Here is a 27,500-nt window from a genome sequence, read left to right as displayed (position 1 = left end):
AGAGACGGGAACTGCGTGCTTGGTGACCCCCTACATAGCAGTGAACTTAACTGACCAGATGCAACTTGCTTGTCTATATGGGAGCTAACCCTCTCTTAATGGTGACTATATTGTTACCAAACATCTCAGTTCTGGGACTCAGATTTCTGAAAATAACACCAGAATGGACTCTAGGGCCTTTTGAAACATAATCACCAATAAGCACGCAACTCATTATTACTAAGATGATTCCTAGATAATGAGCTTACACTCCTTGGATTCGTTCCCAAGGTTCCTAATTACCAAGACTGATTGTTACACACTCAATGACAGATGCGATTTTAACCTGAAACCCGTAGATTTTGGTTCCTTCCCTGGCAGGCTTCCCAAGACCCTTAGTGACCCAAGTGATCTTTTACTTGCCAATAGCACCACATCTACATCGTCAATAAAGGATCCCCCAATTCATGGGCCATCATATACTAATTGACACCTACCGCAAGGCAATTTACCCCAAATCGATTTCCCACATGGTAGTACCAGACATTACATCATATTACCATGATTACGATTTGTTCTGGGCCCCAAATCGATTTCCCACATGGTACTAGACATTACATCATTTTACCATGATTACGATTTGATCTGTGCTGCAGCAACTTACACCGGGATAGATCCTTCAACCATCCCGCCAAATTACCTTGTGGCTCCCAAAACCAATAAACCACCTTATATGAGTGATCAGTCTATGGTATGCAATCAGCTAAACTACCAGATAAATTAAATTACCCCATGGTAGTTCTTCTCTGATTAACCACCAGATAAATTTAATTACCCCAATGGCGGTTCCTATCTGCAGCTACCCTCACCCCCACCAGAACTAACTGGTAAGAGGCAGGCTTTTATTCCCCAAGACTTATTCCAACTACAAGGAATTTCCCTCAAGTTGATTTCCTACATGGCACCCTGGATCCAAACACCATGTTTACAACCTGATTTTCCCCAGATCGATATCCTACATTTTATTCTATCCAATTCCCTTCCCCCCTTTGAGATTAGAAGAACCACATATTAGAATAAACATGATATCGACCCAACCTTGTAGCCTTAAAACACCTAAAAGCATTTTATATAAACTTTTAGGGCTACCTTTGACCTTAGCCTAATCAACTGTGAAAGCCTTCTCAAACTTATCTTCAAGTTCCTCAATAGCCTCTATCACAGTTTCCCAAGTCACAGAAGAGTTATCTTCATCAGAATGAACTTCATAACTATCAGTACTGACTGAAGAAACCCTCTTTCCTTCACACCTTTCACTGCGTTTGCTCCTACCAAAAATGGCCTCATGGCTCTGTTGGTACTTACGGACCAATAATTTGGCTTGTTCGACCGTGGATGGATCATGCATGTAAACATGGAACCCAGCTTGTTGGTCTAATAAACCATGGCAAAAACCTACTTATAACCTGACTTGTTATAAATTGGGCACATACCCCCTGAAAGGCTTTATCGGCTAAGGCACGTAACCTGTCTGCAAAATCATCAAGAGATTCGCCCGGGTTTTGAAAAGCTTGATAAAATTGCCCTTGAGCTGCCTCTGGTGAGATTTGGTCACCAAACCGAGCCTCCAGTTTATCGTATAAAGAAGCATACGATTGCACTTCACCACTATTATGTAAAATTACATAATAATCTAAAGCTTTGCCCTCTAACGTCAAGCACAACGCACACAGTTTATCCTCATTTGACCACTGGCACATCTCAGCATATCTGGAAAACTTAAAAATGAAAGCTTCCCAACTGCAATTGCCATCAAATGTTAAATTCGTGGGCATTTTATCTAACGATAGTCTTGACCTGGCTGTTACAGGATAAACTGGTTCCCATCCCCCATGAGATAATGGCTCAAACTCATTATCCCCCAATGAGGTGGTCCCCTGTTCTTTCCATAGAGACCCCTCAGACCCAAAATCAGCAGGAATAGCCTGGGGAACCCTAGGTGTGGTAAACATATGCCCATTATACCCCATGCTATCCCCACCCATCACAGGTCTACCTTCTCTAAGCCCAAATACTGAAGTGCTTTTCACCCCAGCTGACCCTCTGGCCACATCAGGCTTTACTGCCCCAGGCTTTGGTTCCAAAAAGTCAAAAAATGACTGATCCAAGGACCTAAATGACTTATCCAAGGACCCTTCCCCTTTAGAAGCTACAGTATGATACTCTAAAGCCTCCTGTTTCCTAGGGAATTCTTCCAAAACCTCATTTGGTGAAAAATCTATCATAATATCTAATTCCTCACCCGTAAACTTTTTACAACATTTTGCAGACAATATGTCGCCTGTGATATCACCGCCAGCCCCCCTTATAGATAGGAGAATAGCAGCAACCTTCTTACTAACCCCCAGAATTTTAACCAACTCGTCCTCAGAAGCAAAATTAATCGCAACCTTAGATTTATTGGTGTGGGGGCCTTTTGTGTCTGACCTATCCATCGCCATTGCCATATTAATAATTACTTATTACAATATTTTTATTACAAATAATTAAAAATATCAGGCAATTACAGGTCATGCAAAGTACCACTTACCTTTACTGTAAACCAATTTCCGAAATAAAAATTATTTTATTCCACACACCTGCACAATACTACAATATTGTGCCTTACAGTAACTATAATAAGCAATATTAAAAAAAAATATCGCTCTTTGAATTATGCAATATAAAAAATATCACACCTCTTTCTGCCTGAAAATAAGCAAAATTATGAAAATATCACTCTTAAAAATTCCTCTGCAATTCTTTTTCAAAAATTGCTAGGTTTTGGAACAACAACCCAGCAAACACCCGACGTTGACCCAACGTTGGATCAACGTTGAATTTTGGTCGCGACGTCGGTGACCTTCATACAACGTCAAATCGACGTTGAATCCCCGACGTCTAACAGACGTTTCATTTTGACGTCGACTCGACGTCGGGTTTTGGTCGGTAATCTGACAATAGGTGAATTTAATTTATGAAACCAATATATATATAAATGAAAGCATAAACAGCGACAATTTTAAGTTTAAGTTTAGAAAGGGAACATTATATATTTATTTTCTCCATCAAAACAACAGTATCACGTGGGTGGCTAACGTACGATATTCGATAGGTGGCGCTCTGTAAACGGATAGTCGCAGATCAGTATAAAATATATTTGCTCTATTTTCGTTTAAATAATATCTTATCTCCTCGAATTAGTCTAAGAAGTGTTTATATAATTTACAATGAAGCTGTTATCATTTTTGAGGGCTTCATTTTATTGTGGTAAATAATTTAGTAAATTCGAATTTGCGACTTATCGGATTTGAAATTCAATTGTATTGGCGGACAAAAAAACGACGGGTTGACAGACAAAGTTGTATATTCCAAACAAAAGAAAAAGGTAGGCAAACATTATATATTGTTTTTCAATGCTAATTTACCGCATGTTTGCATGGTATCGATGGTTATTTGATCATTGGAATGTTTGACTGGTAAAACTTAATGTAACGTGATTTCGCGAGATAAATATTTTTGTTTCCACGTAAGAACACTTTATCATTTGCTATAGAACAGTCTGTATAATCGGATCATTTTTCTCACACTATATCGCCATGCTAAATAAATGCACAATCAATGGTAGGAAATATCCTAGCAATTGAAATCAATAAAAAGTTAAATGCAGTACGTAAGACTCTTATTAATATTATTCAAATGCTGGAAATAAAATTTCCTCATTTCTTATCAACATGAATTTCCCTTATATGAGGGGCCAGTCATTTACACATGTATCAGATGCAGTTTGATTTTGATATCTGTGTAGTTGTTAAACTACTCGTTGTTAATTGAAGTACTTTACCCATACTGTTAGCATACCATGTGTTTCTTATATTAATTATGATAATGACTCATGGCATTTGATACATGTAAATGATACGACTTTGGTAAGATATATCTGAAAGCACATTGTATTTGACTAGCTATCTTTTTACTAATGTAATCAAACAACATATTATCAATCAGAAAACACATTATCATAGTTATAAATCAATAAAAGTAATAGTTTGTTAATTAGCCTGCTTATCAACAAGTTGTATGTATGCTCGTATCATAAAACGTTTTTACACTAAGCCAGTCTGTCCTATATACACTTAGCAGACCAGATCATGCTGGGCAAGATGATATCTATAAAAATGACAGTAACATGTGAATTTCTTTGATGTTGTTTGAGCATTTGTACAAATTTTTAAGTACATTGAATATAAAAAATAACAATATAAATTTTTGCGGGAGTAGAATTAATTTCATTTTGGTATTTGTTATATCAGTTTTTCATGCGCTTATGAGTTAACTAAGATTAATAGTAATTGGATTTTGCCTATTGTATTAGACAAACATCCTTCCACCACATGGTTAAATTCTAAAACGATTATATTTCGTCTTTCAGATTGTGAAAATTATGATAATTCAACATGACTGTCAAAAGTTCAGGAGGAAGATGAAAATATTTAGAGGAAAAGAAAAATGAAAACCTACCAAGATTTTGTGACAGGTATATTTCAAAATATTATAGAAAATACAGTGATCTTATTACCCTTGATTTTATAATGAAATTCACGAAGCCATTTTTATCAAAATTAATAGATATATACAGTAGGCACACGAAACTACATGGTTTAAACTAAATTAAAAATAATAAGTACCTTTTTAAGTAGTTTGTTAGAATTTCGTTTAATTATAATATGTATAAGTGATTTATTTCTTGCACTTGTAACTGATTATTTTATATTTTTTTTTATTTCAGAAAGTGTGATGAGATCTCAGGTTGGAGACGGTAATGATACGCTTAAAGTATGCCCCAGATCGACATAGTGTAGGAGCACGAAAGAAGCTAGAATGCTAATGAAGATACATGAACATTGCTATTTATAGTTATAACAAAATATTCAGAATATTGTTCCATTTAACATTCAGATCTAGATTCAGTTATAAAATACAAAGACAAATATACAATCAGTGAGTTGGATAGATGATTGAAAAACTCAGAGTGATCAGTTCAGTGGTGATATAAGAAAAGACACATGCATGGATGTTTGCTATATAAAATGTCAGTGTTAATATTCAAGAAGGATTACGTTTATCTTATTTCTAAAACATGCTTAATTAATACATGAAGCGTTATTAAAGTACATACCGTCAAGTTTAATAGTTACAAAAAAATATTATGTAAATCTTGCATTTGTTATAGTACCACATTTCTTGTTTTGTACTTGTGATTCCGAGTATACAATAAATTGCTAAAATTATAAGAATGCTTATTTATTAACCCCATTAAAGAGCTTCAAAATGAAAAAAAAAATCATATTCCAAAAGTTTTGAATGAGGTTAAATCATGGTCAGAAAATTTGGTCAGATAAGGTTGGCATATGGTCAGATAATGGTCAGAAAAGGTTGGATTATGGTCAGAAAAAGGTTGGATTATGTCCAAATAATGGTCAGAAAAGGTTGGATTATGGTCAGATAATGGTCAGAAAAGGTTGGATTATGGTCAGAAAAGGTTGGATAAAGGTCATTTTATGACGTTGTATAGACGTCGGTTTCTGACGTCTAAAAAACTTTCAAATCCAACCTTCTGCCAACGTTTACCCAACGTCAGGGTCTAACGTCAGTACAACGTTGGTACAACGTCTTTTGTTTGCTGGGAATAGAAGAAAAAAAATATGATACCGGTATCAAATATCCTAATTAGAAACCACAATGGTACAAAAACCTAAGTGGGTCCGAAGACTGGTAGCGTCTTAAAAATACAGGCCGCAGCTAGAATTGAATCACCACTGCCACCATTATAGTAAATCTATAATGGTATAACAAACTTACATAGATGTTCAAGTTCTTTGGATACTTTGACACACGGATGTAATCAGATAGATTAATCTGAGCAGTTTATTGCTTGTCCATTCAACAGGAAACCAGGATGTGGACTGAGGGAATACTGGGACGTCCCATCTCACCAAGGTCAAACACCACTATATTTCGGTTAGGTCAGTGACCACCACAGCAACTACGATTTTTGTACGGGAACTGCTCGCATGCCAGTACACAATATATTTTTGCACTTTATAAATTAAGTTCGCGAAACCACTACCTGTTTTATTATATAAGATCAGTTCGCCAAACCAGTAGTTCGACGAAACCACTCTCACCCTGTTTCAGTATATATATTTCAACACATTGTTTGACATTGAATGTATTTAAATCTACTTTCAAACCTACCAAAAGTCAGACTAATTTACATATGTTTTATACAGTGATATACGCAATCAGTTTTCTTTACTCGCAAACTGCTTGTCTACATTGTAGTTCGGAAACTGTCAACCTGTGTATTTGGTGCATTTTCAAAATTATATCCTGTTTAATCTAAATCATTGGACTTATTTAGACTAAACTTTTAGTTTTTTTCCCACATTGATACAAATACATAGGATATGATATTCTTGTTGTTCTAGACAATTTTGAGAAATTATTTTTTAGCCAACCTCTCCAAAATGAAACGCCGACACAACGATAAGGACAGCACCTCCAAGAACAATCAACAGCCCATATTTGTGAGACAGAATATCATACACTTGCTTCTGCACAACTTTCCGCCAGTTTGCATTCTCCATTTCTGATGCTTGGTCATCAATAGACACAAATACAGAAAATTATTGTTTATTTGCAAACGTGTCTATGGGGGCTGACATCTTTACACTGAATCACGGGACTGCCACGTGAATAAATGTCCGTTTCTTCCCGTACCGTACCGTGCTAAATTGAATATTGGCGCGATTTACAAAAAAGTCACGATGTTTTTGTTTACACACCATTACCTGTCAACTGTCAACCATTGATAATTCCTACACTGAGATTTATGCTAGTTAAAACTATTAACAAAATAACTGTTAACTCACGATAAATGTGCAATATTCATTCAGTCCAGAGGCATTATTGTATACGAGGGGTGTTCGGGAAGTTTAAGGACTTTTGCTGTATTCTTTCCTTAATGGTGCGTTTTTATCCATATTTCACAAAATGTAATTTAAATATGTGCTCAATATGTAGTATAACGCTTATTAACAAGAATAGACAAATACCGCTCGAAATTTGTTTCTATAGGAACCGCATAACGCATACCCGGAGCACTCCGATTTTATCGTATTTAAGATTATGGTACCGATATATTTAATTGATAATAATTTTCTTAAATGTCAATGGATAACGTCACGAAAAAGCAAGAGCGTTAAATATAACGTCAACGTCATTTCCTGAAAATTCTACTCGTAAATCATTACAATTGTTTGAATAACAACGGTTTTAACATCACTGGTGCTTACACAAATCAAGAGAAAAATGACGTCAATAGGCGACGTTGAAGTCAGGGCAATCATCAAGTTTTGTATAGGAATAGAAAAGACACCAACGGAGACGTATAAAATGATTCAAGCATCTAGAACAACAAAGAAATGCTGTGGATCGCTAGTATTCAGACGGCATGACATGTTCCCAACGGAAGAGAGTCAATAGAGGATGCCCGTACCTCGCGTCGATGGATTTGCGAGTTTTTCCGGAGATCAAAGCACAGCTGAGTGGTCGACGCTTTGATTCCGGGTTGGAATTACAAATTGAAACCTAGAGAATAGTTTCGTCATTCGACAACATCTGGTACGAGGACATGCACGACAAATGGGTCAAGAGGCATAGAAAATGTATCGCTGTGAATGAGATTACGTCGAAAAGTGAGTCGATATGACGATCGGGGAAATCTGACGTTAACATATTTAGCTAGCATGCTCCGGGTATGCTTCGGTGTATGTTTTGTTTTATTTGTAATTTATTTATTGTTTAATGTATTTCATTGTAATTTTTACAGCTGGCTGTAAACGAATTAAATATTTTATGGTGTTTTTCTTGTTTTTCAATTCCAATTATTTATCAAACTACAGCAAAAGTCCTTAAACTCCCCGAACACTCCTCCTACTTACAAAATATTGTTCACTAAAATTAAGCAATTTTCTTTGAATTATGTAGACTTAAAGCGGGTTACTTCTCTCTTATTTATTGTTAGTTTTAAACAATATTTTATTTGTTATCTTTTCACTAACACACTAGATTACACGAAGACAAATTACGGATTACCTAGGAAGCTGAAAACGCTTTATAAAAAAGTATCTTCACACTGCAGGAGTAAATGAAATCCAAGCGTAAACTACTGACTGGGTTATGTTTAATGATTATCATTTTTAGAAAGTAATCATCAAAAGTAGTCCATTAGGACATTGATCGCCCAGTTCAGAACACGGAGCTGAGACTGCATTTGCCACCCCGCATCTCCCATCTGCAAAATAATGATCCCAAAGGATGTCCTAAACCATATATTCTCGTTTTAATTAAAAAAAGAAATATATTATATTTCATAAGTAGGCGCTCTACAGTGTGCTTCATCTCACCAAGTTTTGTTCTGAAACAGAAATGAAAGAACTTCAATGGGAGGGTGTAGGAGTATTAAAAAAATCTCTAAATGTAAAATGATTTGGCTACATTGTTTTCCAAAAACATTTTTTATATAAAGAAATTGCATTTGTCAAGTGCATAAGTTCTTTTGTAGCTGCTTTCCTTTTCCTTCCAGACAGTATACAACACAAACTAAACATATATATAATGACCTTGTTTTCTAACCAGGTAGGTATCTCAGTAAAATTGTGTAATATTTTGTTATAATCTCAAAAAGTCTAAATGCATAGGTTCACATCTTTTTTAAGAGACAACAATATAATTTTTTATAATTGTACCTTTAAAATATAAAAAGGTTAATTATACATGTATGTATTTTAGACATTATATATATTTTAGACACAGACGACGTGTTTCAGGGAGCTAATATCTGAGAGTGGAGTTAAATGTAACTTATTGAATCTCAAAGAAGTTTTAACAATAATAAATATGAAACAGCTCACACTTTTTCTTGCTTGTTTTAAGTTTATTTATACCGGGTGTCGGTTATGCCATATGTCCCAGACTATCGGCATCTGTTACGTCGCTGGCCGTAGAGCCGCTACGCAGGACTTCTCAAGCAGTCTATCGTCATAGAGATCTTTTTCCCAGGGCCAAACTTCGTATTGGTACCTTTTCCGGGAGGCGTCAGCATCTTTTTAGAGCCACAACCTGCGCTGCTAGTTAGGTCGCACAAGCAAAAAAAAGGTGACATAACTAGGTCACCCGTCTTGTGTGACCTATGCACTCTGAGCGACGTAAAGGGATGTCGGAGTCACTTAAAAAATCTGTGTGCAACTCATATCGATATATTTGAAAACATTCGCACTTTCATAAGGCGGTTTATGTCATATTTTTCTTATTAATGTTATAAATAATATTATTTATAAGTTTATTTACAAGATCGATTAACGACTGTTTATATGATGTAGAGGTGATTGTAGCACACTCAATTTCTAGTGAGCGGCTTCAGTCAACTATAGACCGTCAGTCTATTACACCTAGCTGGGAAAGTATTGTAAATCTTTCTGAACGTGTTTACGACAGGACTAATTAATTAATTAATTAATTAATTAAGGTACTAGTTAATAAAATATGTTTTTTTTAAAAACTAATGATAAAACACTTCTAAGCAGCACAGAAGCTACATTTCAAGAATTTCTTTAAAATCTACTTGATGATAAGCCAATGTTCTATCAGAAATCATGCACGAAAAAGGCGCTTGTTCACAATCATGAACATTTTCTTTACACATGGGTATTCAAAGACAAAATTCAGACAAGTTTTCATTATAAAAATACTTTATTTATTGTTTTTTATTCATGCATTAAATTGTAACAAATGTAAATTGTATGAAGCAATAACTACATTATTAAATATTCGTAATAAAACTTGTGACCTCCAAACTAAATCATGAATACTACACTAGATCTACCCTAATGATGTAATGAAATAAAATACATTAAAAAATATTATTGAAAAAATACATTATGTGACAAAAATGTCACAGCAGTTTGAATCTATAATTATTACTTTGATGTAAATGTTTAAACTGATTTATAAAACATCACCTTCAACAAATATACATGCATTATGGGTATAACATCTTGATAAACAATACATTTATAATGACTGAGATATTTTCTTTTAATGATCAGGAAAAAATCTTTCAAAAGTGTTGCAGATGATAATAAAATATTCTTTTAACCGTGTCATATTATGTATCGTCTTGGCAACTTTAAGATGTTTATTTTTTAAACTCATCTCTCCACTTAACCCAAGACAACAGCTAACATATAATTCTAGAAGTAAAATATTCTATAAAATTAATAAACCAAAAATTCGTAAATACATAAAGGAAAAACAATAAAAAATCACAAGGGTTTTAAACATCATTTCCTGAAAATTTAAAATCTATCTGATCACATATTACCAGATGTTTTCCTCCATAAACTTGAATTCGTATAAATAAGCAATTATTATAATGAACTTTGTTGATGCATGTTTGCTAATTTATTAACATGGTGAGATGGAACATATATCAACCTTTGAACATTGTGAAATATACAATTGTGTTTAAAGGCATGCTATGTTAGCTAATTCTGAATCTGAGAACATTGAAGTCAACTTCAATTACAAATCAAACCAAAGATTTAATGTTGACAAGCATGGAATGGAATTAATCATGCAAAATTATGTTGAGAAATCGGAGGTAAAAAAGCAAAAGATGATGATGACAACAATAAAGCAAAATAACATACAGTTTTATATTATTATAAGATAATAACCTCAAATAAACTTTCACAACCAAATGGCACAAATTTTACACTGGATTATACAAACCTTTTTTCAAAACATATTGATTATTGTGACACTCTTTGTTCAATAAAAAAATGAAAAACAGATTTTTCAGAAAATAAATTTTCAATCTACAAGTGAAAATATTCAATATTTAATATTTGCTTGCATAGTTAAATTGTCTTTAAAACAGAACATCAAGTGTAATTTGTTACAAAAGAAATGCACAGTATTTAACAGGCATACAATAAAGTGTATATATAAAGATATATAGTCGGCATGTACTTGAAAGAACAAATTGTTCCAAAATACTTATATGAATATGAGAAATATGTTTGTATATTTCCTAAATTGTGGATGACATGTGCAAGAAATCAGTGCTAAATGTTTTAAAATTCTACTTAAAATATCAGCATAATATTTTGTTTGAGAACATTTGATTCTGTTTACAAAAAATATTCATGTGTGTGAAAGACACTTTATGTCCCAAAAATGCTATTATTTTCTTTTCTTAAAAAACTTTTCCTTCTTGGTGTCAGACAAAAGTACTTATTAGCATGATAAATATGAACTGTCATTTACTTAGTAAATTTAATTAAGTGTACTGTATTGAAGTCAAAGTATTGCTACCTTTATTACACATTTAGCGCTACTTATTTCTGATCTTAAGCATCTTATATACTTAAATTCCACTATAATTTAGACATTACTAAACACATGTTTGTCCCTTCTTATGAAAACCATTCATTTCTGAGGCATAATGTGCCTTTTAATAACAGGGACATTCTGTTACTGTTGATAAGATTTATAAAATATTTCATGAGTTTTATAAAATATTTCATAACATATATGTTTAATACACTTTAAACGTGTAAGTACATATATTAAATACATATCTTTCTATTGCATTTAACTATAAGTCATTTTAACGAGTATTTACAATCTTTGTATTTATAGATATAATAACCTAAAAAGATTAAAACAATATTATCATTTTCCTAAATACATGTAAACAATTGTCTAATACATATTCTTTTATGGAGCAAATCATATTCATTGAGAAAATTTTATCAAAACTATAACAAATAACAAAATGTTATAATAAAAAATATTCCTTGTTTTATAGACAAACTAACAGGCATTTTACAAAACAAAACAAAAAACAGAAAAAATAGTATAAATAGTATATATATAAATTTACTACCCTGAACCCTCAGAATTTTGTCCGTTGTTGACATTCAGGAAAAACGTTAAAACTGTCCAAATGTTTATGTCTGAATTCCCTGAAAAGTTATTTAATAAGTCTTTATTGAAATAAATGTACTACACATCCCTCCAAGAGTGACTTGTTAATCCAATAGTTCTGAGAGAGAATACGGCCTAAGAAATAGAAACAAATATGTCATAACATTGATAATCACATGACTACGGAAGTACAGTATCGATACTTGGAATTGATTTAAATTAGTAAGCTGGACAATGTTAAATTTTTTTACAGCTAATGTCACCAACTTAAACCATGCACACTCCTTTGTAGGAATACAGTATATTCTGCACTGATGACATGCATCACCAATGACCAACATAGTGGGGACAATTATCCTCTGCAAACAGCCCTTAACTGGTACAATGGTTTCACAAGGTATAATTGGATGGTTTACCATTAAAACAAGAGTAAAGAAAAACGTCAAATAAAGAATTGTACATTATGGCAAATTTTTTGCAAGAATTTCAACTTCTATTCTTTAAGCAAGCATGGCAATTTAGGATTCAAAATGTTCATGATGATAATTCTACACAAGCAATGTACCCCCAAAAATGATTAAGCAAATACACGATACTTTAATGCTTGTACTGTTTCTAGCCTGAAAATATTTAGTAAATTAAATTCTGTAAATTTTCTGAAATTCTTCAATTGAAAATATGCTATAAAATATGTATTCTTCTTATGCACAATATGCAACGTTTACAAAATTTTTGAAGATGACTTTCAGTGACCATGATATACCAAGTTTATTTGTCATTCCAGATCAAATCAAAAAATAAATTTAATAGAAATCTCAAGTCTTGTAAACTAAATTTTAGAACATAAATTTGAAATATTGAAAATCTGTGACAAAAATCTTTCTTATAGAAAAGGAAATTGAGGATAAATATCTTTTAAACTGCATTATTAATATCACAACTTTTTCATCATTAACTAATTCTATTTTAGAAATATATATATATATACCTATATCGTAATATCAATATATTTATAATATATGATTATATAATTACTTCATTAAAAATGAATAAAATCATCTTTTAAGATCAGTTTCCCTCATTTGGATCTTTCTTTTATTTTTTTTCAGTTCTTTTCTTGTAAACAATACTGAAAATTAACTTCAGACACAAGTTTTTTTTCACTCAAATATTTTTTTTCTAAATAACTTCAGATCTTAAGATTATCAAGTGTGTTTCAAAAATTTTAACTGTTTTTTATTTCTTTTCCAAGTCTTGATCAGGGAAAATCTCAAGCTTATCACAAGTCATCTCAATATCTCAGCTGTTTTTTGCCAATATCTGCTTTGTTAAGAACAGGGGTAATCTCAAGGTTGGCAAGAATTTTCTTGCCTAGTGGAGACATGGGTGTGGACCTCGAGTCTGCTGTGGTGCTAAATCCTCGACTTTAACATGTACAAACACTAAGGCCTGTTCGTATTGGTCCCCATTCTTATCAAACAGCGGAAAATGTCTGTATCCTAGAAATGAAAACAATAGATTGAATAGCTAATGCAAAAATCATTAAAATGTTCAAAGCTAAAAACTTCTAACAATGTTTGTTGGAGTGCTTTATAACATATTTGATATAAATTAAACAAAAACTACAAAAAAGTTAAGAAAAACAACTGCCATTTCAAATTTGTTTCGTTATGATCCGCCACCAGAAACACATATGGGAACTTATGCCAAGAGAGTGTAAAAAATCATTTTTTTTAATATTGCAAGTGATACTGAAATGAATTGTTTGGTTTTAAAAATTATTTAAACCCATTTTTGGTCATATCTCAGCGGTCGACCCACTAATCAAGCTTTCCTGGATAACTAACCAGTAATTATAAATTTCTCTGCACATGACAAATGACCATTACATACAATGTCCTGTCCCAAGTTAATGACGTAAGATGTGTATTGAAACCTGACTTTTAACTATTACTTGTCCAGACATTCATAATTGTGTACCTTCTACAATGCTGTTGACTGGTAAAACATAGTAACAGTAACCTTTAAAATTGTCCACCAGACTTCAATATAAATTAATAGTCTTTTATTCCATATAGACTTGAAACCTAAGTATAAACGAGATCAAAACAATATAATAAAACTTCATACATAAAGCAGTAATGTGTTTAAAATACAAATGAACATAGCATTTTGATATGTTGTATTAACTTTATATCAAGACTTACATAAAAAGTTTCAGAGACAAAAATGAGCCTTTGACAAGCTTTATAACTTTTCCAACACACATTTAAGCTATTTGTATATGTTATGGCGGTGACTTTAAGTTTGTTTTCATCAATAGGTATCATATAAAGACAGCACTACCTTCTGATTATCCATTTTTCATCAAACATTTGTAACATTAAGATAAACAATCATATAAGTTACCATAACATTGAAAATAATTGTTAATATTGTTGCCGTTGGCATTTAAGTCACACATACACTATAAATATCATATGGTGACACCCTAGCATTACTGATGGAGAAAAACCGCAGGTATTCCTCCTCCATGCACTATTTCAGGCACATGCAAACATCTAAGTAGACCATCAACGTTTCATCAGCTAGATTGACAGCTGCCTGACATGACAGATTCAAATGTCCCTTATGAGATTTGAACCAACAGAATTACAGCCGAATGATTGGAAGTCAATAACCTTGAGTACTTGCCATTGTCACCCATAGAAGTGATGGCATATGATAATTATTATATTACAATTTTTATCATTCCTTCATAATCTTTTATAGATGTCAACAGGCATTGCTAAATGCCCTATAGCCAAGTTCTGGGCAAAGCAGTTTCATTAAAAAAAGACTTACATGTATTTTTCTATATAAGCCTAATTTAGCTAAGCTTATGTAACTCATGTAGAGACCAACTAGGAAATACTTCATAAGCTCTTTGCATTTAAGTTTTATAAAAGAAGACTTAAAAATATTTTCCTAAACAAGACCATGTAAACCAAGTAACACCTTGGCATAATATTGGGAAGCCCATCAACAAATCATAAGTAACAGTACTGCTCAATTATTTTAACTTCTTTCAATTGGTAAAAAATACAGAGTGGACATGAAGTTTTGAAATTCATAAAAAAGACTAAGTGTTACTGTAACATGAGGAAGGTCAAGCCTACATATCATCTCAATACCGTTAATATTTCTGCCAAGAAGTTAAAATATCCTACCACTTGTTCAAAAGATACGGAAAGACTAGAGCAGTTGCATCACAATATAAACCGCATATGAAAAATAAGAGTAAACTTTCATTAGCTAAATCGTTTATCCCTCACAATGATAAATCTTACCATCTGGACAAAACCATCGGAATATGTACTGACTACATAGCGGAAAATGCATACCATGATCTGATGCCATTGTTCTGCAACCTTTGACAAAGTGATCTCAATATAACCAAATGTAGCAGTGAGGGTTTTAACAACTAATTATATAACATACCTCATTGTAGACATTTGAGTATTGGCACAAGGTCACTTTCGCCATCGTCAAGGAATCTGTCATGCAGAATGTACATCCTCTCATCACCAGGTTGAAAGTTCAAGGCATCTGAAATCAAGAGGAAAAATTATGTATGAAGAGATAATGTTGAAATAATTTTCCTTCCATACAAAGCTCCCCTTAGTTTCTTCATGATAAAGAAAATCCAAATATAGCATGTTGTTACCGAAACATCACAATTTATAAAGCAAATGACAAGCTGGTCTGTTTACAGTTGTTTCGTCTACTAATGAATCATTTCCTTTATGTTAAATGCTCAGTTTCACATCTGAAATTGTACACATGCTTCAAATTATACAGCTGTACATCAAAGGTCAAGAAAGTAGGTCATTTCGTCAAACTATCTAGGTCAGCTGATATCAAAGTTCAATTTTACATCTACAAATATGCACATTTTCTAAATTAAAAAGCTGTACATGGCAGGACAGAAAAAGTAGGTCACTTTGTCAAATAATGCAGGTCATCTGATATCAAATTCAATTTTACATCTAAAACTATGCACAGGGTCCAAATTTAATAGCTGTGAATGAAAGAACAAGAAAGTAGGTCACTTCGTCAAATTATCTTGGTCAGCTGATTTCAAAATTCCAATTTAACATCTTTTATTGAGCATATGGTCCAAATTTCATAGCTGTTCACCAAAGGTCAAGAAACTAGGTCATTTCAACAAAATGTAGGTCAGCTAATACCAAAGTTCAATTACACATCTAAAACTGTGCAGATGGTCCAAATTCTTTTGCTACAGAAAATAATAAGGGAATTTCATAATTTGATGCGAAAATTGAAAGACTTCTATTAACTACACTAGAAAAATGTTTCGCGAAATTGTCATATATCTATAATTAAATATAATAGAAAAATATTTCGTGAAATTGACTTATATTTAAATACAATAGCAAAATTTTCAAGAATACTAATTTACTATTAGAATACAACAGAAACAGTTTTATGAAATTTACTTATATTCAAATACAGTAGAAAAGGTTTCTTTGAAAATGACGTCAAGTTATGCAAAAATAAAGTCAAAACTCAACATGTATACACAAGAAAATATGGTTCTAAAGCAATTAACTTTTCCTCTGCATGGGTAAAGGTAAAAAAAAAATCTGTAAAACTTAACATTTTTTTACAGGTTTACGTAATTTTGCATACTTTGAATCACTTTAGGTTAAGTTATGAGGAATGTTTGTGCCCTATGACAACTAAAATTACTTTATGTCTTCATAACTATATATCTACTAAACACAACTCTTCCTGGTCCAAAATTTAAAAAAAAAACGGTACATATTGACAAATGTAAAACTTTGTGGTTTCCTAATTCATCAAGACAAGATAACAATTTTGAAGTGTTTATTTAAATGTATATAGCGTGAGAGATAAGATAATGTTATAACAGTACAATTATGACCGTTGCAAAATCCTTAAAAGTTAACTATTCAAGGTGATTGTAATTCATAAAAGAAGAGGAGAAAAAGATACATTGTTAAAAAAGTAGTTTTAAAGTAATGATAGGAATAAAAAATGTTTCTTTAAAATCACTATGATAAGAAATTCAGACAATTTTATCTATCTTTAGAAATTGTATAGATTAATTTAGTAAACAGGTTTCAACTAGATATTATACAAAATGGCTACAGGTGGAAAAATAAATACGGATATTCTTTCTGATGAATTATTTGATGTATTATGTTCCATGTGTAAAAAAAATAAAGGTAAAAACACTGAAGGTAAAAAATTCTGTGTGGACTGTCATGATTATTTCTGTACAAATTGTGTAAAAGTTCACAATCAAGTGCCTGTATTAGCTAGTCACAAGGTGTTGGATAAATCTCAAGTTAAGTCTGGAACCAGTAAAGGTCTCGCCACGGCACCAGGAGAGAGATGTGACAGACACAGTCATAAACACATTGATATGTACTGTCAGAATCATGATAATGTTGGCTGTTCTACATGTATGACGATTGATCACAGGTAACGTTTAGCATTATGATCATTTAACTTTCTTTAAAAAAAACTAAAAGAAGTGTGCGCTCATAGCTCCCATCTTATTAGCCCCCTATGTGAGTTTTTTTAAATAATCTATTAATACAGTTTCAAGAGCAGGTAACTCAAAAATATGGTTAACGAAAAAGAAAGATGGTGACCCCTTATTTTTTCCATTAATATCAGTAATAATTTTCTTAAATCATGAAAAGTTTAAGAAAATTCTATGCATTTGTAAAAATGTTCTTACCTTGCCTATGTAAAAATTCAGTATATAAGGAAATGTCTTTTACAGACTATTAATGCCACCAGTTTACAGCCAGACCAGCCAGTAAAAATTGATTACATTCAAACTAACCAAGCACTGATAGCTACATAATAATAATCTTTTGTAAAATATATCAACTATTATTAGTTTCGGACTGTTCCAAATTGAAAGTTAATCATTACGTTTTCCTAGGTAAAACAAATTAATAAATCATTGTAATAAATTCATCATTTTGCCAGGTGAGGGCTGATAAATTAATCAATCTGCAAGATAATCAGATTAATTTTTCTTTCCTCTCTCATACATAAACAGACTTAATTCTTTTTTTCTAGATCATGTAAGGATATATTCTACATACCAGAATTTATCCAAAACAAATCTTACCAAGTGGCTTCAAGAGAAATTCAAACAAAGCTGAAGGTATTAGCCAGGACCCTTGCTGTACAAGCTAACAAATTTCAACAGGATAAACAGACCCTTCTGAAAAGAAAGGCTGAGTTACTGGATGATATCAGAAAATTCCGACAAGAAATTAATGACCAACTTGACAAGCTGGAGAAAAGTTCTGTAGTTGAGATAGAAAATAAATTTAAACATCTTCAAGACAAGATTGAAGAAGGTCTCAAACAGCTTCAAACACACAAATCAACGGTTACATCAGCTAATGATAAATTAACATCTCCAAACCAAAATCAAGCTGAATTGTTTGTTCATGTGAAGATGGGGGAGATGCTGAAAGTTTTGCCAACAAATTTATAGAAGATACCATAACGAGGATAACAGTACGTGACATAGAATTTAAACCTGACAGAAATCTCCTTCGACAGCTGAAACAAAACAAAACTATTGGCATACTAACTGAGAAAACTGCAAAAACTGAGAGCAAGTTTCTTCAGATTAAAGGAGGACAATCATTCTGTGTCAAAGTAAAGAAGGAATATAGATGTAGTATTTTCAGTGCCTGCTATATGAAAAATGGTACAATTATCCTTGCTGATCACAACAACTATAAGCTAAAACGGTTAGATAGTCACAATTATACAATTACCAACTGCTATAATCTACTTGAAAAGCCATGGGAAATATGTAAAGTTAATGAAACTCAAGTAGCAGTAACATTAGCCTACAAACAGGAAGTTCATTTCATTTCTGTACAAAGACAAATGAAAACTACAAACATGATTAAAACTGATTTTAACTGTCGTGGTCTTGCATATGCAAACAATCATTTATATATTTCAGATATCACATCAGTCTATATCTACACAATGTCTGGCAGGAAACTTAAACAGTTTAGTACTGACCATTCAGGACAGAAACTGTTTCGTCACATAAACAGTTTAGCTGTCAGTAAGTATGCTACAAGGATTTATGTTGCTGATGATCTTGAAGGACTGATAGTACTAGACAATACTGGTCAGATTGTTACAACATTTAAAGGTAAACAATTAAAGAGGGCTTCTTGTTGTCATCACACTGAAACAGGCTGTGTGCTGGTATCTGGATATAACTCCAAAAATGTTTTACAGTTAACATCTGATGGTGAGCTGATAGGAGAAGTCATAAAAAATGACAGCAAGAAACAAGAAATTCAGTCACTTTGTTGTAATCAACAAATGTCTAAGATGTGTATAAGCAGAGAACGTGAGGACAATATTGAGGTGTACGATATTTGATCAGTTAAAGGGTATAAAGCTATTATATCTTATGTAATATTTCTATAAAATTCATCAACAGCAAAATAACATTGTTTCCACTTTCTTGTGGTCATTCTTGACAAAGTTGTGATATAAAATGTCTCTGTTATTTAACACACATGAATATTGTATGTAAACCGAATAAAATGGTCCACAATAAAATAAAATGCTGGTATTTTAAGGGCAGTTTTAACCGTTTAACAATGAGTTATTGTATGAGTCATTTGCTTTTAAGGCAATATACTACAATATTGATATCATACAAGCATTATGGATCTATTACTTTTTTAAATTTCAAACAGTAATTTTTGCAGTAGATATATAGCTTTATACTTTTTAAGTAAATGAATAATAACAACCAAGGTTTATTGTAATATAAATGGTAAACAGAGTGTGACCAATGTCAATGATAAAATTGTTTTTGAAGGGAGCTGGTAACTGTGATTAAATATAAAAATGAAACTACAACATAACAAGAGGAAAAAAAACGAAAAATAGTGTGACATGAACATACATGTATAAGTGAACTACAAAATTGTTGTCTACTCAAACATTATTTATACATTATATACAACTATGTACAAATTACCAAGGTGATTTGAGAGTATGACTTTATATTATAAAATGAACATACATATATAAGTGAATAACATTTTATATTGTATAAATTATACGAGTACATGAACATAATAACATAAACATAAAGTGTATGACATTTTTGTTATATTCTCAAAGATTCTTTGGGTTACCCAAGTACATGTACATTATAGGATTATGCTTTAGATATTGTTTTGAAGCATTTTTATATAATTATATAATATGTATCAACATATTTCATTGTTCAAAGTATAAAGAAGTATAAAAAATAAATTAAGAAGTTAAGAATATTTTATGACTTTTTAAAACTTTGCAAGAAAAGAGAATTATTTTGGTTAAGAAGTAGAGAATATTTTATGACTTTTTCTAAAACTTTGTAAGTGTAAACAAGAGATAGATAAGTTATTTTAGGTATGTAAAATGGTGTCATTTTAACACACATTATAATTTATCTGTTAACTATTTTTCTGTTATTAAATAATAAGATTTCCGCTAAAACTATATTGCATTATTTTAAAATACTGATCAACAGGTTCATACATTCTTCAATTACTTTAATGTGAAAGACAAGTCAGTAATTGTCCGCAGATTTATTATGTTATGTAAAATGTTTGCCTCAAACCACATTTTTCTATACTTTAAAAAATACCTTGGTGTAAATACAAATTAAGACACAAAGTAAAAGTGAAAAAAATGTAATAGAGTAGAAATTAAAGACTATTTATCAAGGTATTTGACAGATACCAGATACCAGTATATAAGCTTGGACAGTACTCTGGCTAACTTGACTGGGATAAAATAAATCTACCAGAGATCTTATAATGTCAACTTACTATTTCAGGTATTTTATTTTCTGTTTGTTTAAATTTGTTATATTTCTACTTGTCTTACTTAGTTGCACGCAGACTTTAGTTGAGTTCATTTAACGCCACCTTTCCTTGTTGATCTGTTTTATCATATTTTGTAATCTAATTAAAAAGTTAACTTTTACAATTTTTTTTACATATTAGAGTTTAATATGTTACAAGTTTAGTAATTTTACAACATTAAGATTTGTAGTACTTTTACAGATTAAAGATGAACATTAAGATTTACAGAAAAATGTATTCTTGTAATATGTTTAAGAAATAATTTACTTTTAATGATCTTTATGTAAATACTTTCCAAATTAAAATTGTCAAATAAGGTGTTCCTTATAATTTTATTTTTCAATTAGTTAGTAATATTGTTGTTTAAGAAAAAAAGGAAAAACACGATATCATGTAAAACATTTCGGTACTTTTCATGTGCCTTGCAAGTACTATATATGTAATTAATACCACTCCCCACTTTAAATAATTTGTTAGAATAATAATGGAGAAATATTACTTCACTTGTTAGATAGTATAAATCTATTGTGTTATCAAAATTGTTTTTATGATGTTGAAATATCTAAATGAAATGTATGAGTAAAATTATGAAATCCTTTATAATAGAGATAATTTCAGATACATATACATATACATTACTTGTATGAATTCTTTATGAATGATGTTTAATGTTTTGTATTGTATTTGAAACATACTAAATTGACTGAGACAAAATAAATCAACAAGAGATCTAATATTGTCAACTTATCATTACAAACACAAGAAACTCAAAATAAATTTTACACCAATTGTATATTACATAAAATAATCTGATATCTTAACAGAGTAAAGCAAGAACCAGTTGAACCGGATGATGCTCCCTCACAGGATAGTATAAAAAATGAACAAAGGGCAAAAACTCCAAAATTAGGCAAAGTAGAGTTATGGTTTTTTTGCACTGCACTTCTATTAAATGAGATCTATCTATATAAAAAGTTGCGTGATGATATCTCTTTTAGTTTCAGAGTAATGTCCCGGGTAAAATTCAAAGTGTAAAATGAACAAAGGGCAATAACTCCAAAATAAGACACGATTGTGTTAAGGTTCTTCAGCACTGCAGTTCTATCCAATGAGATATATCCACCTACAAAGTTTCATGTTGATATCTCTAATAGTTTAAGAGTTATGTCCCGGACAAAAGTAAAAAAGTAAAAATAAACAAATGGCAATAATTCAAAATAAGGCAAGGCAGAGTTATGGTTCTTTAGCACTGCATTTCTACCCAATGAGACCTATCTACCTACAAAGTTCCATGTTGATATCTCGTATAATTTTAGAGTAATGTCCCTGACAATGTTCAAAGTGTAAAAATAAACAAAAGGCAATAATTCAAAAATTAAGCAAGGTAGAGTTACGGTTCTTATGCACTGCACACTTACTCAATCAGATCTATCTACCTACAAAGTTTCATGTTAAAACCTCTTGTTGTTTTAAAGTTATATCTCGGACAATGTTCAAAGTGTAAAAATAAACAAAGGGCAATAACTCCAAAATAAGGCAAGACAAAGTAATGGTTCTTTAATATTGCACTTTTACTCTATGAGGTCTATCTACCTACAAAGTTTCATGTTGATTTCTCTTATACTTTTAGAGTTATGTCCCGGACAAAGTTCAAAGTGTAAAAATAAACAAAGGGCAATAATTTAAAAATTAGGCAAGACAGAGTTAGGGTTCTTGTGCACTGCACACCTTTTCAGTGAGATCTATCTACCTATAAAGTTCCATGTATGTTGATACCTCTTATACGTTAAGAGTTATGTCCCGGACAAAGTTCAAAGTATAAAAAAATACACAAAGGGCAATAATTAAAAAAATAGGGAAGGCAGAGTTACGGTTCTTGTGCACTGCAAACCTTCTCAATGAGATCTATCTACCTACAAAGTTTCATATTGATACCTCTTATAGTTTAAGAGTTATGTCCCGTCAAGTTTCAAAGTGTAAAAATAAACAAAGGGCAATAATTCAAAAATTAGGCAAGACAGAGTAAGGGTTCTTGTGGACTGCAAACCTACTTAATGAGATCTATCTACCTACAAAGTTTTATGTTGATAGCTCTTGTTATTTCAAAGTAATGTCCCGGACAAAATTCTAATTGAAAAAATAAACAAAGGGCAATAACTCCAAAATTAGGCAAGACAGAGTTACGGTTCTTGTGCACTGCAAACCTACTTTATGAGATATATCTACCTACAAAATTTCATGTTGATACCTCTTCTAGTTTCAGAGTTATGTCCCGGACGAAGTTCAAAGTGTCAAAATAAACAAAGGGCAATAACTCCAAAATAAGGCAAGACAAAGTTATGGCTCTTTAACAATGCACTTTTACTTTATGAGATCTATCTACCTACAAAGTTTTATGTTGATATCTCTTATACTTGTAGAGTTATGTCCCGGACAAAGTTCAAAGTGTAAAAATAAACAAATGACAATAATTAAAAAATTAGGCAAGTCAGAGTAAGGGTTCTTGTGCACTGCACACCTACTCAATGAGATCTATCTACCTACAAAGTTTCATGTTGATACCTCTTGTTGTTTCAAAGTTATGTCCCGGACAAGAAAAGCGGACGGACAGACCTACAAAGCAGTGACTATATGCTCACCCTTCGGGAGCATAAAAGTGTTATATTGTGCATCGTAAATATTACATATATGTACTAACAATATACTTATAGCTGGTATTGTCCGACAATATTGACCTGGCACTTTATTAACTTTCGTAAAGGTCATTTGAACAAACACTGACCAGTATATATCAAATATATCTATATATTTGCTAACTTCACTCGTCAGTGAGATGTGGTGTTTTGGTATAGATGTCGGACTACAGATCTGAAGGTCTATGGTTCGGTCCTTAACCTACACCCCGTTATGATTTTTTTAATTTACTCGCAAGAATTTATTTGAAATAGTTATACTACACCTAGTGTTAGAAAACCTTTTAAGTGGTGTTTTATACACAATTATATATTTTTTTATTTTATAACAGTATACTATTTTTTATAACTGTAACTTTCAACGGTTCTTTTTGTGGCATTATGAAATCGTTTATGCGTTAGCGCATACGCGCTATAAAGGCAATTATTATAAATACTACACTGTTGTTACACACAAATAAAAGATTTGCAATAGTTTTGAGAGAATGGCAATTTTAAATTTTAAATATAAAAAATAAGGTGCTGTAATAGGATTCGAACCTACCAAAATTCGTCTACATTCTTCAAGTGAAGTGAAACCCCTTTACCAACTGCGCTAAGATGGATTTTTAAGTTACACAATTTTATCAATTCGATATTTACATTTATATTGATTTATAGGTAGATCGTAACGTTTACGAAATATACCGACTACAGGGTCAAATGCAAGAGTGCCAGGTCAATGTTGTTGTACAATATACATGGAACCACATTCGTATAATGGCAAATCAATTTTCAACTCCCGGTATATTGTGTTAATTTTTATTCACAATTTCTTGATTTCTGATGCTTTCTATGACATTAAAATGGTATCATGCTGCTTGTATGTAAATCATGTTGCAGTCACAAGAAAAAAATCTGTAAAAATGTAGATGTTTATTAAACGAGATAATTAGAATGTTGCACAAAAAAATTACCAAAAACTATTTGTCTGAAAAAATCTTAATTACTCTGTTGCTGTTGGGTGTTGATGGAGAAAGAACTAAAATATCCTTCTGTTGTATTTGTTTTCAAGCAGGAGTAGATACTGAAGTAAAACACAGCTGACCTTAAAGAATGAGGTGGATCCTGAGTAAACCCACCCTTCTGTAAGCTATGGAAGCCCTGGAGGGACATTTTAAATTAATATTTAAAACTTAAAACTTATTATTTAAAATTTAATTTTTAATATTTAAAATTTAATCTTTAACATTTAATACTTAAATCTTATCATTAAAAATGGACGCGGGAAACCATTCCGCTGACAGATTGACGCCACGAGAATGTGAGTAGCGAAGGAAGTAAAGTAAGTTGGACTTTATATACAAGAACAATTGTTTTGAATCACACTAGGACACGCACACGCGCTTAATTTCATGGCAAGGACTGGCTTGGGCGGGTTTATTTATTTATCTTTTTTTGCAAAAGACAACCCGTCCCAGATTGTAGGGGTTAAAGGTCAGACTTGGACTGAGGAGAATATAAAATGACTTGGTACAATTGTTAACCGCCAAGACAATGTTTGTCGCACGTAAGACTCATGCTCAAAGGTCAATGTCACATTTAGCGGTCTTTTTTATATAACTTTATTGGCTAGTCCATTTTTGATGCGGTTCACAGTGTCTGCTATAAAATAAGCATTACAATCAAGCAGACTGGACATACTGCCCTAGGGGATTTAGGTACTGTGAATCTTTAATGAAAAGCCTTGATTTTAAGGCTAGTGTTTTAGGGTTAACATCATCCTACTGCCTGGTATGATCATTGATTTCCATGGAAATTTACATTACTAGTCTTATAGGTTGTAGTAGTGTGCTTTTAAATGCCTGCAGTTTGCAAAAACTTACCACAGGTTTGGTAAACAAAACTTTAGATGTAGATAAAGGGGCACTCCCTACATCTAGCAGATTATATTCTCGAAACATAAAGTCTGTGCTCAATGAAAGTAAAATGGTAAATAAATACAATGTCAAAGAAGAATCTATGCTGAAAGAAACCTCATTTTACCACAATTTATAAATTTAGAGGCGTTATGAAATAAATTGCATCAACCTATTTATTGTACAGCAACAACTCTACATAGATTATTGACTGGTTTACAGTACTGCAACATACATGTATTTTAACAGCTGATTTTATCGATAATGGCTGGGAATGTATAAATGAAACGTTTAGTTTAAGTTAAAATATTTTCAAAGATTCTATTATTTATGTTTTGGGTGTTATTTAGTTTGACATCAGTTAAAGGGTATGTCCCTCTAGGCCAAATTGTATGAAAGTGGTTGTTAATAAAAGCTCTAATATATTTTAGGCAACTGCTGTGAAGAAAGGCAGAGGACAAAGCAGTGCATATAAAATGAAAATGGAATGGCAGAACTACCGAGATGGAAAGCACAGAGTTGATACTGAAGCAAAAGGTGGATAAGCACGAATGATGTATAACACATTTGGTAGTCTGGCAGAAGAAAAAATAAGAAATAAAGCGCTTAGTTACTATTTCCCGGACGGAGAAAGTAACATGGGTAGTGTGGAGGACTATGACTTTTCATTGGCTTTAGCATCAGGAAAAGTGATTGACAGCTATACTGATGTAGACCAAAAAACATGCAGTTTCACAGAGTATTTAAGAGCTAACAGTTTGTGTGCGTCACAGTGCCATATATACCTGAGATAAAAAAAGAAGGAGAACAAAAGTTTCATGATAAATGGAGCACCTGTAGAAGAGGGCGACAGAACTATTAACATAAAGTACAGCAAAATTAAGCACTCATTATATTCTGAAGAACAATCTGAGGTAATTGCCGATCAATATTGCAATGCTTTAACGCGTCTGGGATTCCAGAAAAAGATTATTCATGAATATGAGTCGTTTGAAGATGGGTATGTGGTTTCTAGAATAGAAGTACAGAACATAATCTTCCTAGAAAGAGATGGAAACGTTTATAATTGTCCAGAAGGTTCATCGCAGCAACATTTTGTATTGAATGGGCCAAATCAAATATTATGATAGTAATTGTTTGGTTCTTGGTAAATCACAATTGTTCATAATAATAATTACATGTACATTCATTTAAAAATGGTTGATAAACGGAAATTTATTTTGTAGTAGTATCAATCGTTGTTCTGTTTACATGTGACATTTTATGCAACTGACATATATGCTGTAGCCCTGTGATGATTATAAACATACAAACTAATTGACAATTATAGATTATGATGTGATTTTGATTATTATAATGTTTGCTTCTTAAACACTTTTATCAATGTAAAATGTTAGTTTTTTGTACCTGCCAAATGCTCAAAGCACATTTGTGGCATATGTTTGTTTTTAGTGAAAGATCTTGTTCTATTTAGTTGAAAAATAATTTTGTTTAGTTTGCCTAGTGGAGCTTCAGTTCTAACCCACATGGCAAAACTTTGTTTTTATGTTTTTAGCTTTACCTGAAAAAATAAATCGTGTTATGAATACCCTTTTATTTTTATGTTGTAAGCTGTATGCTGTATGTAGTTACCCCAGATTGTTATCAATTGGAAGTTGAACCTGAAGCGATTATTCATTGATGAGTATAGATACCTTTGATTTTGTACTTTGATGAGTCACTGTAATTAAAGAGTAAAAGTTGTTACACTGGCTTTGCTGCCCTATTTTTTAAAGGGAATGTAATTATACTTTTTAACAATTAACTATAGCCTATCTATACGCCATCAGTAAGGGAAATAATATTATCATTTACACTTTTCTTGCTGCCATTTGCCTTAA

General features: G+C 32.0%; 1 protein-coding gene and 1 long non-coding RNA gene across 2 annotated transcripts in view; one reads left to right on the top strand and one right to left on the bottom strand.

Moving 5' to 3' along the window:
- The window catches only part of LOC132758852 (uncharacterized), a 43,225-nt gene extending 36,469 nt beyond the window's left edge, over positions 1–6,756 (bottom strand). Inside the window, exon 1 of the long non-coding RNA XR_009629635.1 lies at positions 6,540–6,756. This is a non-coding gene — a long non-coding RNA (uncharacterized LOC132758852). The remainder of the gene's footprint in view (positions 1–6,539) is intronic.
- A 10,292-nt stretch (positions 6,757–17,048) lies between these two features.
- Positions 17,049–18,625, top strand: LOC132758851 (transcription intermediary factor 1-alpha-like). Its single transcript, XM_060750552.1, has 2 exons — positions 17,049–17,586; positions 18,199–18,625. Exons 1-2 carry the CDS (start codon positions 17,243–17,245, stop codon positions 18,623–18,625), a joined length of 771 nt encoding a protein of 256 aa, XP_060606535.1. The 5' UTR covers positions 17,049–17,242.
- Positions 18,626–27,500: the final 8,875 nt, after the last annotated feature.

Source organism: Ruditapes philippinarum, unplaced genomic scaffold (assembly GCF_026571515.1).
Source record: "Ruditapes philippinarum isolate M1 unplaced genomic scaffold, ASM2657151v2 ctg1440_1_1_1_1, whole genome shotgun sequence".
Lineage (NCBI taxonomy): Eukaryota > Metazoa > Mollusca > Bivalvia > Venerida > Veneridae > Ruditapes > Ruditapes philippinarum.
This window is presented reverse-complemented; position numbering and strand designations above follow the sequence as displayed.

Excerpts from the sequence above, each read along its gene's own strand:
- LOC132758851 (XM_060750552.1), top strand. The coding sequence starts at position 17,243 with ATGGCTACAGGTGGAAAAATAAATACGGATATTCTTTCTGATGAATTA. Across the intron at positions 17,587-18,198 it reads TGTATGACGATTGATCACAG|ATCATGTAAGGATATATTCT; the intron begins GTAACGTTTAGC and ends CTTTTTTTCTAG.